The sequence below is a fragment of the Ochlerotatus camptorhynchus genome, unplaced genomic scaffold, assembly GCF_037179485.1.
Source record: "Ochlerotatus camptorhynchus isolate MF236.1 unplaced genomic scaffold, CSIRO-AGI_Acam_v1.1 ptg000022l, whole genome shotgun sequence".
In the NCBI taxonomy this organism is placed as follows: Eukaryota; Metazoa; Arthropoda; class Insecta; order Diptera; family Culicidae; genus Ochlerotatus; species Ochlerotatus camptorhynchus.
In genome coordinates this window covers 6,872,473-6,889,139 of record NW_027040514.1, presented here as the reverse complement: position 1 = coordinate 6,889,139, position 16,667 = coordinate 6,872,473, and the positions used below count along the sequence as shown (strand labels likewise).

At 40.7% G+C, this 16,667-nt stretch overlaps 1 protein-coding gene across 3 annotated transcripts in view; it reads left to right on the top strand.

Moving 5' to 3' along the window:
• Positions 1 to 16,667, top strand: part of Imp (IGF-II mRNA-binding protein) — a 268,323-nt gene that overhangs the window by 125,474 nt on the left and 126,182 nt on the right. Inside the window, exon 1 of one of the 3 annotated variants that reach the window (XM_065227317.1) lies at positions 7,684 to 8,270. The exons of the other annotated variants lie outside the window; for them this stretch is intronic. Within the exon in view, the coding sequence (XP_065083389.1) occupies positions 8,164 to 8,270 (107 nt within the window). The 5' untranslated portion in view covers positions 7,684 to 8,163. Of the gene's footprint in view, positions 1 to 7,683; positions 8,271 to 16,667 lie in introns of those variants that run through there. 3 annotated transcript variants of the gene reach the window in all.

Genomic DNA, 16,667 nt, shown 5'->3' with positions numbered 1-16,667 from the left:
TTCGGGACATTCTGGTCTTAGAGTTACCTCTATGGTTGTATTGCGTGGCACGTTTCATGAATCGTAATGCTTAGAATCGCGACTTTTTTAAAAGGGTTTCCATTGGGAAAGAGCCCTCAAACCTCCCACAGCCGTTGAATGTATCGTGCGGAAGCGATACATCGAATTCTCAGAATCTGGAAATATGTACAACCACTGTCGGGATCAATCACATAATAATATTGATAATCGGTGATCCTGCAGCAGTCCTGCGCTGTGTCTGCAAAACTTTTCAGCCTCTTCCTTTGCCGACGAAGGATGCCCGGAACCGCTGTTTTCGTCGTTAGATATGGTACTCAAAGCCTGACTAAAGATAAATTGGTACGCCCCTCGCGTGCCGCTAGCACGCCTCTAGTGTTGGGAATCGAAAATCTTTGACAGTGGTTTGTTTACACTTCTATAGAGAACAACTGGTGCAAGTTTGATCAAAGTAGTCGATCGCGTTCAGAAAAAACGTCAAATGGAACTCGAAAGAAGAAAAAATATTGTGCACAAACACCTGGAAAATCCGGAGTGGTCCGGCTTCAAGCTGGCTAAAGTGCTGAAGATGCCGAAAACAACAGTTTGTCGAGTGCTGGAAAACCTACAGTGTGGAAAGGAATCAGCGGACCTACGGAAAAACTGGAACCAAGGATCGTCAGCTGCGCAGCAAAGTGTTGAGGTGCATTAAAGCCAACCCCGGTCTTTCGATCCGAGATGTGGCCACTGACCAGAAGGTACAACGCTAACTTTCAAACATTGCGGAACATCCTTGCCGGGGAAGGATACAAATCGTTCAAAGCCAGTAAACATCCGAACCGGCACATGAAGCAGAATTCCGTGGCCAAAAAGCGTGCAAGAGGCTTTTGTACGATCGTGTTTTAATGAAACATGAGGGCTGCACTTTGATGGATGACGAAACACACGTCAATCTCGATTTTAAGCAGCTTCCTGGTCAAAAGTTTTACATCGCGACTGCACGTTCGGATGTGCCGGGAAGAATCAAGTTCGTGTTTGCCGACAAGTTCGCGAAGAAGGTGGCCTGAAAACGAAACCATTCGTCACATCATCGACGATGACATCCCAAGTTCAAATCGAAGAATGCCTGAAAAAGCGTGTATTGCCGTTCATCTGCAAGCATATGGGCAAAGTCATCTTTTGGCCAGCTGCCACTACTCCAAGGTGGTTCTGGAGTGATATGCTGCCAACAAGATCGATTTTGTCCCCAAGCTAATGAATCATCCGAATTGCCGGGAATTTCGACCAATCGAAAAATACTGGCCAATTTCAAATCAGCGACTTGGATGAAGCGGTAGATAGAGCTGGAATTAGGGCATAACAGCGTTTATAAACAGTGACTTCTCTCGATGAATTCTAAAAAGTCAAGGCTCGCCCACGCAAATCTACATCACCATCGGCTAGGGTAAGGCCTGATGGTATCTTGGTTTGCGTGGACGTGAATTGAATTCCTAGAAATCATCGAGAAAAGTCATTGTTTACAAAAGCTGTTACGCCGTTATTCCAGGTCGATCCAGAATTTAGCGGACTACTTTGTCTGTGTGTTGTGTTGCATCATATTTTGTCAGTCAGCATTTCAATAGTAGAATCCAAGTGAAATTTATGCGTCACTAGTGGCGGGAAATAGTACTAGTCGATGGTGATAAATTTATGGCAGCCGGTTTAAATTCCAGAGTTTGAGTGATAAATTATTGAAAAAAAGAGTTCAAAACAGTGAGATACGAGCATTACTATGGATGATACATGTAGGAAATTTGTCGAATAATGTAATGTTATATTAATTTTCATTGCAATGTCATTGAAAGATAATGAAAATGCGTTTTTTGATGCACCTATATTATTTAGGTTATGTTTTGTATGATTGAAATCGACGTCCAAGTCAGTCTGCTGGATATACTGGATGATGTTGGGGACTCCGTGCTAGCGGATTTAGAGCCCTAGCATATTGTGTGCCTGGGCTACACCAGTGGATCAGCAGCAAAGCAAAAATTGAGGGGAATGGATTTGTGCTGCAAAGTTCCCATCCCGGGGAGCGGCCACATGAAATTAATCTCAAATTACCCCCCCCCACCTTTCTCCACTGCACGAATTTGTTGCCCCCCCCCCCAATTCGGAACTCGAAAAAGTTGAAATTTGTTCTCGTTGCATCCCGGGATAATGCAACGATCCTGCAACAACAATGAGAATGTTAAGCGGTGGAGCTTGTGTTTACGTAGTCTAAAAATTCAATTATTTTCCTGGTTGAAAGCAGTGATATCATGATAGTCATTTGTCACTTTGAAGAAGGACACTTTTCCTACAATTCTACAAGCTTTTTGACCACCAAAAACGTACCAAGACAAGACAAATTTTCAATTTAAAAAGTGAAAATTCTGATGTGAGTCACGTTTGACAGATCTTCTTCCGCGCATTTCAAGCTTATTGCGTATGGCATATTAGCTTATTGCGTGCTCTCAACTTAGTGTTCTAGATGCACTTCCACAGTTATTAATTGAGAGCTTTCGATGCCTGTACCATTTTTGCATTGGTATAATTGTGTGGCAAGTCCAATCATACTTCTATGCCCAGGGAAGTCGAGAAATTTTCCAACTCGAAAAATTCCTAGACCGGACCGGGAATCGAACCCAGCCACCTCCAGCATGGTCTTGCTTTGTAGCTGTGTCCTTACCGACAGAGCTAAGGGAGGCCCCACGTTTGACAGATGTTTACATTTTTATCACCGCTACGGCAACAGCGCCATGGGTGGCCAGTAATTGGTTGGACTTTACTATAGGGTTTTCGTCAATGAAAATCGAGGGGTGTTGCGCGTCATTTGTCACGTGATATTGATGAAATAATACAACACTGCTTGGCATTACCGAAAGCTTACAAGCAACAGAAGTTTTATATGTCTTCTAAGCCTCAAGTACTTGCATTATATGTGACTATGAGGCACGAAAAACAACTATTATGTATTTCTCGATTACTTTTTCGAAGGGACGTATCAACTTTTGTAAGCAATGCATTTGATCGTCGATTTTGGCGTAACTGGTACCAGTACCACGCATACTAATACCACTATCAGGTAGGGTAAAGTTTCTCCTATCCGATGGTAGTGTTAGTATGCGTGGGTGAGCTACCAGTTACGCCAAATTGACGATCAAATGCATTGTTTACAAAAGTTGATACGTCCCTTCGAAAAAGTAATCGAGATTTGATTAGTATAATATAATTCTTGGTGGTATTTGTCATGCTGTCAAATTGCTTGTAAATCAGATAATTGCCGATCTGTGGTTTTCGGGTATAAGGAATGCTTGATTGAAGTTGATATACTGTTTATTAGCAATTCTAATGATTATTTGGGAATAATTGAAGAACCATTTTTAAATTTAGAATATTTTCTTATGGATGAAAGATTTGTTTACACATATTTGTTCGACACTTTGCAAGTGCTTCAAATTAAAATATGGGGACGACGGGGTAAGACGGTCACCAGGGGTAAGATGGCCACCATTTAGATTATTGAAACAATCAACTCTTGAAAAAAAATTACGATGCAGAGTTCTTTGCTACAGTATATAAGGAAAACACAAGTCTGGTCGATATACTTACTGAAAATAATTTAAAGTTTTCTTCAAAATATGAGGTATTACAAAAGATGTTACAGTTTGACTTGTATCGGGATAAGACGGCAGCCTTTGGTTGGAATGTGTTATGCCTCAAGGTTGACTCTGAATGTCGAAAAATAACAATATTTCGCTTCTGAAATATATCAGGCTTTTCTCGAAAACATATGTAGATCGTCAGCATGAATTTGTTTTATGGAGGTCACGGATGATCCATCGGAAAATTCGGAATATCCCTAAAAGCAGTTAATTCATAAAACTAGGTTCTGGATTTCTAACAAGCTTCTGTTTCCGGTATTATAAGGAAGATGATCAAGGCATTCCAAATGGTGATGGTGCACAGGTAAATTTGAACTTCCTGAATCTATAACCTATATCTTTAAATCCGCACCATTTACGAAGTCAGCACATCGTCGTGAAGTCCACACGCAAACTAGTGTCGCGTAGTGAGAGAATTCTGAAATAACGAGCCCTCAAATTAGAAGACCTGAACAACTTTCCCGAATGCGGAAACTTTCTCAATAGTTAAAATCTCAAGATATTTTTCAAACAGGAAATTAGCGCCGCATAATGAGAAACTTCTGTACTGCTTTTCTCTAACCAATCGGCCTGGCCTGTGTAATTTTGCCGAAGACAGTCATCATCAAATGAAATGGAAATTCTCTGAAAATCAAGGTAATTAGGAAAAGTCAAGCTGAACATTGCATTAGGTCCTAAGTAGCATTGACAGATTATCTTCGTCGACTTTCTCTTTGTATCCCTACGGCCATGTAAAGACATTCCCAGGTATCTTCAACACACAGTTCGATAAAAGAAGCTTTTATCTAGCATCTAATACGAGAACAAAACAAGAAACGGTTATGTGCTCAAGTTATTAACGAAAGAGAAAGTCGACGAAGAGAATCGTGCAATGTTACTTAGGACCTAATGCAATGTTCTGCTTAAAGTACTCTAAATCGACAGTGAGCATGCATAAGGGCCTATACGCGATGATCGATTCTCTTCGTCGATTTTCTCTTTTGTTAATAACTCGCTAGATTTAACGTTTCTCGGTGCGTTTGCTGTTACTTTTGATAGCCTATACAACCTGTTACTACTCTGCATTGAACAAATTCTAGAAAATTGTTTCGGTTAGCTGTAGCAATGCAAAGAGAAAATCGATGAAGAGAATCGATCATCGCGTATTCGCCCTTATGCATGCTCACTGTCGAAATATCAATACTTATTTATAAATTTATCCCGGGAATTGCATTTACTTCAAGCTTAGGGTGACCCCGTCATCCCCTAATCATCAACTAAATATGATATAAGTTATTTATGGCAAAAGATCTTTTAAATTCCTGTATATTTTAAATGGTATAGATGCTTAGCTCATTTGCCAATAAATCATCACTCCGCTCTGGCCTTCTTCCTGGAATGATTCAAATCAAAAACATCACCCTCAATTCGATTGTTTGCTTCACTCTGGCAGCTTCTCGATTACGCCATCATCAGCCAAATCTGCATAGTCAGTCATAAGCGATTGCCGTCCTGACAACCGAGAAAGAAAGAAAAAAACCATACTCGATCTAGTAGCCCCACCTCCACACACCCGTCTTCTTCGTCATCGCCGTCGTCGTCGTCGTCGTCGTCGTCGTCGTCGCCGTGCCGACCGCGTTCTATTCGCGCAAAGTGCCAATTCCGCCATTTGCATTTTGTTTTCTTCTTCGCAGCCGCCGACTTTACTAGGTTCTGTGTAGGTAGCGAGGTAGTCGTAGAGTGGTAGTCTAGGTGCTGGCCGATACGATCATCGCTCATCTTGCTCTATCCCGCGTGCAAACTCGCGCACACACAGAAGATGAAGACGATCATTCTATTCTGAGACGGTCCGCGAGCGAACTTGAGCGAATTCACCACACCGCACTCGGATCGCCGCCGATCGCTCGCATCCGTCTATTTTAGCGGCGGGTGACCAGCGATCGGGCGATCGCGAATCGCGAACCTCTCTCTCCGGTAATTTCTAGGTGCGTGCGAAAATGAAGATGAAAAAAAGCTTCCACCGCATTAAGCTCTCCCCCCCACAGTTGGTAGCACTCAATCAGTGGGAATGGGAAGGTGTGCTGTGATGCGTCGGCTGGAGAGAATCACGATCACGATGGTTTGGCGCTGGCAGTAGGCGACGAACTTTTTTTTTTGGGATTTTCATTTTTTGTTCAAGCAGCAAAGCAATCGAGCGCGGTGTTTGAGTTTGAGGTTAGGATCGAAACAAAATTAGATAGGGGCGATTTATGTCGGGTTCAGGACAGGGTGGAAGCGGTATGGGGAGGGAGAGGGGTGGTCGAAGAAAAAAATGTGGATGGGAAACGGGCCGATACCGGCAGCATAGTTTCGTTAGTCCAAATTTTGGCTCTTCTAATGCTCGGTTGTGTGTAAGTGAGCATTTTTTTTTCTTTCGTTTCCTTTCCAATCGTGTTTGATGGTATGCGAAGGAATGTTCTAATGCTTTTTACCTCTAAAATCGTAGTAGGCCGCAAGCAAACAACACTCTCCCAACTCGCCAACTCCCAACACACATGGCGTTTCTCCGTGGTGTGTTAGATGATGATGGGCAAGAGTGAGAATGCCTCATCCGGCTTATGCTCGGGAGGCGAGAGTGTGTGTGTGTGTGTGCGTGCGCTTATGGCTGTGTGTATTCCAAAGGGGGTTTATGTTTATACTCGTTGTGTAGTAAAGAAGCGGAAAGAGTGTAGCATAGCAGCCGTCCTGGGTTCGATGCTCCCATTTACGGTTGGCAAGAAATTCGGCAGGAGCGACAGAGACGGATGGACGCGAGCTGGTGTGCGAGAGCTGGTGGTGGTGTGCCAGCACACTCGTTAGAACACGGGCTCGTGGTAGAGAGGAGTCCACCACGGCGGGTCTGAGCATAAGTTTTATGTGCGATGTAATTTAGTTGATACAGGAAACTCGAGCAAAAGACACGCAAGTGCCGCCGCTGCGTTGGTTGCAGCAGAACTCTTTTCTCAACTGACACACCACCACACTTTTTTTTCGTTTCGATTAGTTTAGTAACTTTCAAAAGTCCAACATCCTCTCTTTCGAACCCGAAATCGAGAAACTGTCCCCCGTCATCCCGGAATATCGCCGTGAAAACAGTACAGTCCTTGTGTCAGGAATTCGCGGGAAGTCTTCGTTCAGTGTACGATCCAAGTAGGCGCCGCAGTCGATCAAAGTAAGCGCTGAGTGCCGGTTGTGGTGAAGAAAATAGATAACTCCGTGGAAGGAAGTGATTCGTGATTGTCCCGTTGCCACTGGAAACCCACAAACGTAGACGTGGTTGCTTTTGCTGCTGCTTCTGGGTTCTTCTGAAAACATCCCAAGGCCTACTCAGTTGCGTGAGTGAGTCGTGAGTTCCATCACTCTAGGCCTCGAACAAAAAAAAAATCGAAATTAGGCGTGAGTGTGCGTGAGAGTCGCCCAAAGACCGTCCCAAACACGAATCGCCCGAATCTGACGGGACGTCCCCAGCTCCTCTAGTATGAACACACCTTCCCATTGAGGAAAGCGAACACACAACTACGCATCTCCGCATCTCTATCATAGTGCATGCATATAGAGAATCCGGCATCTCACAAAAGTGTCCCATGTGCTGCACACTGGTTTGTTATTACTGGCTTTAGGCAGAGAAGAAGAGAAGAGTGGAAAATTTGTTTTCCTTTCGTGTCATACGGGTAACATTTTACGATCGAAATCACAGCAAGCCAAATCGAACTTTGACAGTTTGAACCGTTTCGCGGCCTACTTTTCATCTCGTGTGCAAGTGGAACATTTTGATAAGTTGACAGCTCAATCCAAGGGATTCGGCAAAGCAAAACAAAGCGAAAATCGAGAGCAAAGCTTCATAATCAAAGAGTAGTTTGTAGCATCAGCGCCCAATTTTTTTATAAAAAAAAAAACGTAGAGTTATTCGTCTAAGTCCTAAGCTCCCAGTTAAGTTTCACACGTAATTTGCTTGAAACAAAGTGTTTTACAAAGAAAGTATTTATTCTTTAATTAGTTTGTAGAAGAGTATAACAGAAGAAAAAAAATCGTCCAAGTATTACAACAACAGCAAAAAAAAAACAAAAAGTGAGTGATGAGCATTCAACCGATCGAAAATCCAATCGAAATCACCGTTTCCTGATAGTTGGCTACACCACATCAAAAGCGAGCGAGCGAAGAAGTCATTGTTATGTGTATTGTTGTTAATGAAAGTTTAAGCGAAAAGTATTGAATTCCGCAACACGTCAAGAGAGAAAAATAATTAAAAAAAAAAAAAAGAATCAAGTTTGACTAACCGAAATCAGAGCGGGGGAAAACAAAAAGCAAGTGCGCGACCGCGTTTCCGCTCCTAGTGCATCAAAACACACCCAAACAAAAGGAATATACCCAAAAATAGCCCGCGACCGACCGCGAGCAGCGCGCAATTTTCGTCTCGTCGATACCCCAGTTCGCAGCAAAAATAGTCAAAATTTCGGACCACGAGCATCTCGCCGACAGCCCGACGATGGCTTCCAACCTGGACCAGTTCGCCGACCTCGAGCTGTCAAAAGAGGATAGAGAGCAGATATTCGATCCACCGCTGGACGCGCCCAAGACACAGAACGGTGCCAGGTAACTATCCTTGTTTGATACCCTTTTTTTGTCGTTGTCGTTGTTGTTGTTTCCACCTTCCCAAAAGAACCCTCAAGAAGGCACCACCGAAACGTCAATCCGGTGGCGGGTTCCTTCGTTTCGTGAATGTTGTTTCCTTCGTTTCCATTATTCTGCCGAGCATTTGCTTCTGTTCTGATGGTGATGAGCAAGGAATGTATAGGAATAGCATTCGGGGAAAATCCGAAACTCTGCGAAACCATGTAAATCATTGCTCTTGGCCTGACGGGGAAGAGAGGAAGCCCACAGCGTCGATAATAGTTGGCGGTGAAGGTGGCGACGGCGGGGGTGGTATTTACCCAATTTTTTCTACATTTCTTCTTTCCGTTTCGGTTTACCCGAGATGATGAGGAGCTGAGAATAGCGTGGAGGATGTGAATGGGAGGGAAAAAACACAATCAAAATACCTAATTTTCGGGTTTTCGAATGGGTTGATGTACCTCCGCGCGTGGTTCCTCCAAAATCCTCCTCCGCCTAGCACTCCTAGCTGGAACATGGTTCGGGTTTTTAGCGTCTTTCCGGCTTCTTGGCCCGGTTGTTGTTTTTGCCTTACTTTAAATCGCTGCCCGCACACAAAAGGATTTGTTTTTGCGTAAAAATCGAGCTGAAAGGAGCTTGGTTTGGAGGAAAATATGCACAAGCGTCTCATATTTCAGTGTTATTAACCTGGAAAACGGACCGGCCCGGTGAGCAGTTGCATAACCGAAGCGGGAAGAGCGAAACCGGGGAGAGGTTGGAGACCCGGCGAAAGACGGTTCGGGATGTGAAATTATGATTTTTTGTTAAGATATTTGATGGTTGTAAAACATAATAATTTTCAAATACGTTAGGCTCACTCTGGTCAGATGAATGATTGAAATTAGAAGTGGAACGTACAGCACTCATGATCAGAACTGGCCCAGAAGAGAATAATTTGCTACATCTGAATCTTAGAAATTTTCAGGATCCCGGATTTAGAAAGAACTTAGGGTTTAAAAGGTTATGTTGGCACTTTTCTTTTGAATTGAAGACCTATTTAGAGCTTCTAATGTCTTTTGGCTTTAATTGCCATTTACGAATTTTATAAGGCCGTTGAGATATTTAAGCCATTTTAAAAATAATATTGATGCATAATGGCCAATTTGGCAATTGAAATGCATTGGTTTTGTAACCCATTTTGGAGTTCTACGGTCATTTTTTAGTTTTAAGACATTTGACGGTAATCTTGGTCTTGGTCCAGTTTGGAGGGTGGATGGACAAATTTCCTCATCAACCGGCTCGAATTTTAGGAAAATCGATGAAAATTTTACTCAATCTATGGGTATTCTTGTAAATTGCGTAAAATATTAATCGATTTTCCTGTAGTTAGGGCCGATTTTTGAGGAAAATCGAAGTCATCCACGGAATAACTCTATTTTTTTTTTTAATTTGGGTCGAATACGACTCAATTCTCAATTGCAAAAATTGTGAGAGATGCTCTAGGTACAGCCAACAACACAAAACGTTGGAGTGTACGTCAACTGTATTGAAATGTATTAATTGTTTGTAAATGAATAAAGAACGTAAAATGAACTTGGACGTCAACCAAGTTAGCTCTGAATGTTTGCTCTACAAAAGACTTTTTGAACAGAAGAAAAGCAGCTTGCGTTTCAATAAATAGCAGCCAAAAGTTCCAGGAATGTGAATCAATTCGATTTTTTGTATTTGAATATTGCGGGGTTGTCAATAAACTACGTAGCATTACGTCAGATTGTTGAGGAAAAACGTCCTCTTTTAGTGTTATTATCTGAAACTCATATTGTAGAAACCGAAGCTTTTGATCAGTATAGTATTCCGGGATATATTGTTGTTGCTTGTTTATCACATTCTTGACACACTGGCGGTGTTGCTATTTATGTCAAAGAATCAGTTCAATTCAACCTTCGTACCAACGAAGTTATTGATGGCAACTGGTTCTTGGACATTACAGTTGTACGTGGAATGAAGATGGGTTGTGTTTTGTATCATTCTCCCAGTTCTAGTGACCAGCGTTTTGTTGAAGTTATAGAAAACTGGCTCGAGACATCCCTTGATTCTAGTAAATTAAATATATTGGCTGGTGATTTTAATACTAATTGGCGTGATAGCCATAATTAGAATCATTTGAAGCGTTCAGCTGAGTTTTTCAATTTAAAGCAAACGGTAAATGAGTATACGCGTATTTCTAGGCAAAGTAGGTCCCGAAGAAACGAGCTCATCTTTTTGGCTCAACTCTGGTACTATCTTCGGTCCCAAGCTAATCGATGCACCCCTCGAAACATAGAAAAATCCACGAACCCCTCATTTTATCTGTCAAACTTTCATAGCGAATCAAAACAAACATAGTGTAGTACTAGAATTTCGACTAGAATGGAGTGCGTTAATCGATTTGCTTGGGACCAATAGACTAGTCAAGTAGTGAGCCAATTTAAAATCGATAGTTTCGTATTGATTGTTGGTACAACTTCCACGTTTATTCCAATTTTGATTCCATTTGTACAGTTCTTCTTCTTCTTCTTCTCCGCGTTTCAAGCTTAATGCATATCGCATATTAGCTTATAACGTGCTCTCAACTTAGTGTTCTAGATGCACTTCCACAGTTATTAATTGAGAGCTTTCGATGCCTGTACCATTTTTGCATTGGTATAATTGTGTGGCAAGTCCAATCATACTTCTATGCCCAGGGAAGTCGAGAAATTTTCCAACCCGAAAAATTCCTAGACCGGATCGGGAATTGAATCCAGCCACCTCCAGCATGGTCTTGCTTTGTAGCTCCGCCTTTACCGACTGAGCTAAGGAAGGCCCCCCATTTGTACAGTTACGGATACTGATTTGAAAAAAAAATAACCGATCATGAGACCTTAGTGATTAAAGTATTAGATAATATAAATAACAACGATAAATTAGTAAAATTGAAGTGCTGGAGGAAATATTCCAAGCAAGCTGTTTCGAATCTTGCTGAGAGGAGCGTGGATTTTTTATTCGCGGCCGGTAACTTAGATGAATCTACAGCTGTTCTTAAGAACGCTTTGAAAACGTGTACCAATCAACTAGTTGAGCAAAAGTTTGTTTCTTTGAAAAACTCGAACAGCTGGTACAATTTAAATCTTTTGCGTCTTAAACGGAAAAGGGACAAATGGTACAAAAAGTTCTGTAGATCGAATAATGACAATCATTGGAGTAGGTACACAATCGCGCGTAATAAGTATTCACAATCGATAAAGAAAACTCGTTGTGAATATGTTCAAATTGATCAGCATCAAAACAACAGCAAAGAGCTCTGGAAAATTTTGAACTCTTTATTAAAACCTAGTAATTGCAAACCGCGGTCCATAACTTTTAATGGCAGTTAATAGTAAAGCTTGCTTCATTTAGAATTGGAACAAACTTTTGCTCATATTGTGGTGCTCCTGGTGGACGGATTTGGAAGTTCTTGGTGCCCACGTGTCGGGAATTTTGTCAGCTTCACGTATGTATTTTTGACATTCCGCAAATCGACTGTACTTTGTAAACAATCAACATGGAAGCCGAAAGAAGGGACAGTTATTTGGAAAATCCATTGTGGTCTGCATCTAGGCTAGCTAAACAGCTGAAATTGCCCAGAAATACCGTATGGCGCGTTATCAAACGGTATAAGGAAACATTGACGACGATTTGGAAGCCTCAAGCCAATCGTCGGAGTGGAACTGTCGACCGGAAACTGCGTGGTAAGATTTTGAAGACGATTAAGAGGAATCCCAATCTGTCGGACCGTGATTTTGCCAGAAATTTCGGTGCTGCCCATAGTACCGTGAGGAGAACTCGACTCCGGGAAGGAATCAAGTCGTATCCAGCTAGCAAACAGCCAAATCGGACCATATAACAGAATAGTGTGGCCAAAATCCGTGCGCGGAAGCTATACGACCAGGTGCTGACCAAGTTCGACGGGTGTCTTCTGATGGACGATGAAATCTATGTCAAGGCTGACTTCGGGCAAATCCCAGGTCAAAAATTTTACTTGGCAACGGCTCGGGGGGATGTTCCAGCCAAATTTAAATTTGTTTTAGCCGACAAATTTGCACGAAAATTTATGATTTGGCAGGGCATTTGCAGCTGTGGCAAAAAAACGAAAGTTTTCGTTACAAATAAGACAATGACGTCGGAACTATACCAAAAAGAGTGTCTCCAAAAACGAATTTTGCCGTTCATTCGATCACGATTCGACCATCCCGTAATGTTTTGGCCAGATTTGGCAAGCTGTCATTACAGCAAAGTCGTTCAAGAATGGTATGCAGAGAAAGGGGTCCAGTTTGTTCCGAAAAACCTTAACCCACCCAACTGCCCCCAGTTCCGCCCTATTGAGAAATACTGGGCAATCATGAAGAGGAGACTCAAGGCAAAGGGAAAGGTTGTCAAAGACATCAATCAGATGAAGACCTGGTGGAATAAGATAGCTAAAACGATGGACGAAGAAGGTGTGCGCCGCCTAATGAGCCGTGTTACAGGAAAAATTCGAGAATTCCTTCGAAACCGTGACGAATAATTTTATCCGTATTTTTTCTTAAAAGTATGAAGCTACATTTTTACAAAAAAAGATCTTGAATTCAATAATAAATAACTGAAATACAGGCAATTGTTTTTGTTCCAATTCTATCTGAAGCAAGCTTTAGTTGTAGATTTGAAGGTTTTCACCCAATTACATTAGATGACCCAAGTAACATTTTAAGTTTTATGAAATACTTCAAAGCAACTATAAAACAACATTCATAAAACTCTGGTCAAGGCTATTTTGTCATTAATGCATCCACCAAAACCTCATTAAGACTAGAATATGTCTAGTTGGCCCACCCTGGAGAAGGTTCTGAAGGGTGTATTCTCGAAGCTCTTCAAGATTGATTTACTACAAAAGGTTGTATGAGAAACGCACTGAGAACGATTTGAAAGCTACCATAAAAGCTATTTAGGAACAATAAAAACCCTTTCCGAGCCATTTCCCCTAGCCGCATGCTGAATCCACTAGGAAAGCATCAATCAAGATAGAAAAGGATTTATGAATCCGAACTTATCAAAATTAGTAAAATAGAAACTGATGGTATAAAAATCTTGTTGAATATAATTATATTGTTGGTGGCCTAGTTTTATGTGCCTTATTAAATTTTATGTGAAATGTACGTGAAAACATCGAAAAAATGCATCCGCCCTCGTAAAAAGTCGACTTCACTAATTATTTTACATTGAAAAAAAAAAATTCTTCAGATCGAGGTAGGCCGAGATTTTTTTGCTATGATTTTCGCATTTAAATGTTTGTTTACTGCTAAATTTACCAAAAATATAGTTATATCCAAGGAACTATGGATTGAAAATCGAAGATTGTAAAAAACAAGCAAACTAATTGTAACCGCCATGGTGGCATAAAAGTTGATTTTCATGGGTCATTTGTGAAAAAGTTGTTTTGCTTTCAAGAAATCCTCAACAAATTTATAAGGTTTTAAAATGGCTTTTATGAAGAAAACTTGCAGCCTGAATTGTATTTATCTTAAACCATTTTGCTCCGATTTATGGCAGCATTTATGGAGGCAAAGTTGCCTGTAAAAAGTTAAAACGTCAAAGTTTGTTTATCTTTCGATATTTAGTTGCGCTGTGCGATCCAAGGTTCTTCCAGGCAGTTTTCCCCCGATGGATTGGGAGCAGTTACTCAGATAGTTTGCGATACTGTTTTGCAACATTTCGCATTTCGAACAGCTGGAAGCGCAATCGTTCCCGAAAAAATCCCATTCTTCCGGATGTTTACAGAAGTGCACCATCCAACCACAGACAAACAGACGTAACTCTTATTGCGTACCTTCGTTCACGCATTTAATGGTTGATTTGAATATTATCAGTTCCGCGGACTATTCGGCGCAGCGCTGGCATCGGATCACTTTGACGTTTCTATACATGCTATAGAACTATTATGCAATATTGTTTGCGAGTTAGCGAGCAAGCTTGTTTTCCGCGAGAAGCCCGAGAGATGTCGTTACTGAGGTCCTAAGTTTCTAGATACTATGTTTTCCAGAAAAAAAATTCAAAGAGTTACGTCTACTTGGGATGTACGCTTGAATGAAATTTTCGAAGAGTTGGTTCTTTCGCCGAATGAAATCGCTGCTATGGATCGGAAACCAACTAAGCTCCGCTAACTAACAGTTTCAGTGGTTTGCTGTCGGTTGTTATTTCGATTGTCATCTATTCGCAAGATCTGAAGAAGGCTGGTATGTTTTTCAACTTTCGACAATGTTTTATGATTCCGAGGGCCCGCTCACTTTGCTCTTCTCGACCAGATGGTCAGTCGTTGATGATATGTTGGTTCTTCTAAGGAAGTAAATTTTGCTGAAATCGACTTGAATTTTTCATCCTACTTCGTCTATCCTTCGAGATTTCCTTGTCATAAAGTTGGCTTTTATTAACTATGACGAGCCATCTTTTAAGCTCAATTTGTAAACAGAGTTATTGGGGAGTCTATGATGCACTTAAAAAAGCCTAAAAAGCAACAAATAATGCTTTTTGCTCCAATGCCAGACCTAATGGTTTTATGGTTGCTTTTATAATTATAGAACACGTTTATAAAGTATTTTATCAAGACATTAATAAACAATTGCTAATGACGTTTATGCTTGAATTACAGAGCAGTTTTAATGAGGGTTTGAGAACTGTTTTAAATTTATTTTTTAAGGTTTTTAAAACAGCAAAAAGCTGAATTACTAAGCAGGAATGTTTTACTCTTTGAAATGCTGTATTTATACTAAATGGTTTATTCATTGCCGTTATAAAACCATCATCAATCAGAGTGGATGCCGAATCGTTAATGAATTGTTACTTGGGGAACTTAGAGTTATTTGCTTTCATTAGGAAAATCGGCTGGAGTAGATAATTTTAATGCTAGAGTTATTCAAGATTGCTTTCATGTCATTGGCCACATATTTCTGGACCTTATTGATAAATCATTGCAGAATGAACATGTGCCACAAATTTAAAAGGAATCCTTAGTGGTTCCTATTCAAAAAATTGCTGGAACGATTAAAGCCGAACAGTTTCGTCCTATCAACAAGTTGCACACATTGGAGAAAATCTTAGAACTTTTTGTTAAAGGCCAGTTGTTGAAGTATTTGAATAGCAACTCTTTGTTGATCCCAGAACAATCGGGATATCGGGAAGGTCATTCTTGTGAAACTGCGTTGAATTTGGTGTTAACAAAGTGGAAAGACAACTTGGAGCGTAAAGATACGACTGTTGCTGTTTTTTTTGGATCTGAAACGCGCTTTTGAAACAATTTCTTGGCCTTTACTGTTAAGTACAATCAAGCGCTTTGGAATAACGAGCACTGCATATAAATGGTTTGAAAGCTCTTTGTATGACAGAACTCAACGGACTGTTTTTAATGATTATGTTTCCTGTCCCGTGGGGAATAACCTTGAAGTGCCCCAGGGAAGTGTATTAGGGCCCCTGTTATTTATTATGTATATCAATGACTTGCGACGTGTTTTACAATTTTGCGATGCAGCTAAGGTTTTCGATGATGCCGTTTCACACTTGAATTAATATTAACGTTCTCTAAGTAGATGGTTGAAGTATAAGCAGATGAAATTGAATACAAGTAGATCTAAATTTATGGTAATTTCGCGGAATCGATTAATTGATGATGAGACTAATGATCGCGTTGGGGAGATTACATATCTTGGCGTGATTATTGATGACAACCTTAAGTTCAGCTTTCACATTGACAATGTCATCAAGAAAATTATCAAGAAGTATGGAATTCTATGTCGACTGAAAAATGATTTAACTATTGCCAGTAAAATACAGCTATACAAATCAATCATCTCTCCCAGGCATGGAAAATCATTTGCATTCATTTCGTGCATTCATTAACATTCATTTGCCTCTAACTTTTTTTCATCAACTGCATTCCGCAAAATGATGTATAGAGGTTTTGTAGGTTTTGGAGAAATTCTGCAGAGAATAACCAATGCAGTTTGACGAGGAATTTCAGGTATTTTAAGTTCAGAAAATATTAAGGAAAACTAAAGGAGAATCCCAAGCTAGTTCTGACGAGACTACTATGAGGATTGTGAGTAAAATTCCATGGAGCTGTAAAAAGCAAATCATTAGGAATTTCAGGAAGTATTTAAGGGAATTCGGAGACGGCAAAATTGATGATGATACCTACGGATGAAAATCTCCCAAATGTCGATCAATTAATTAAAAAGTGAAATGCTGAGTAGAGATGCAAGGAAATATGGATAATAGTTCCAAGGTGATCTAATTCTAAACATAGTTCAAACAATTCTTTCCTGAATTTTAAGCTAGTGTGAAGAAAGTTAGAAGGGAGTAATTCCCAGAAAATTC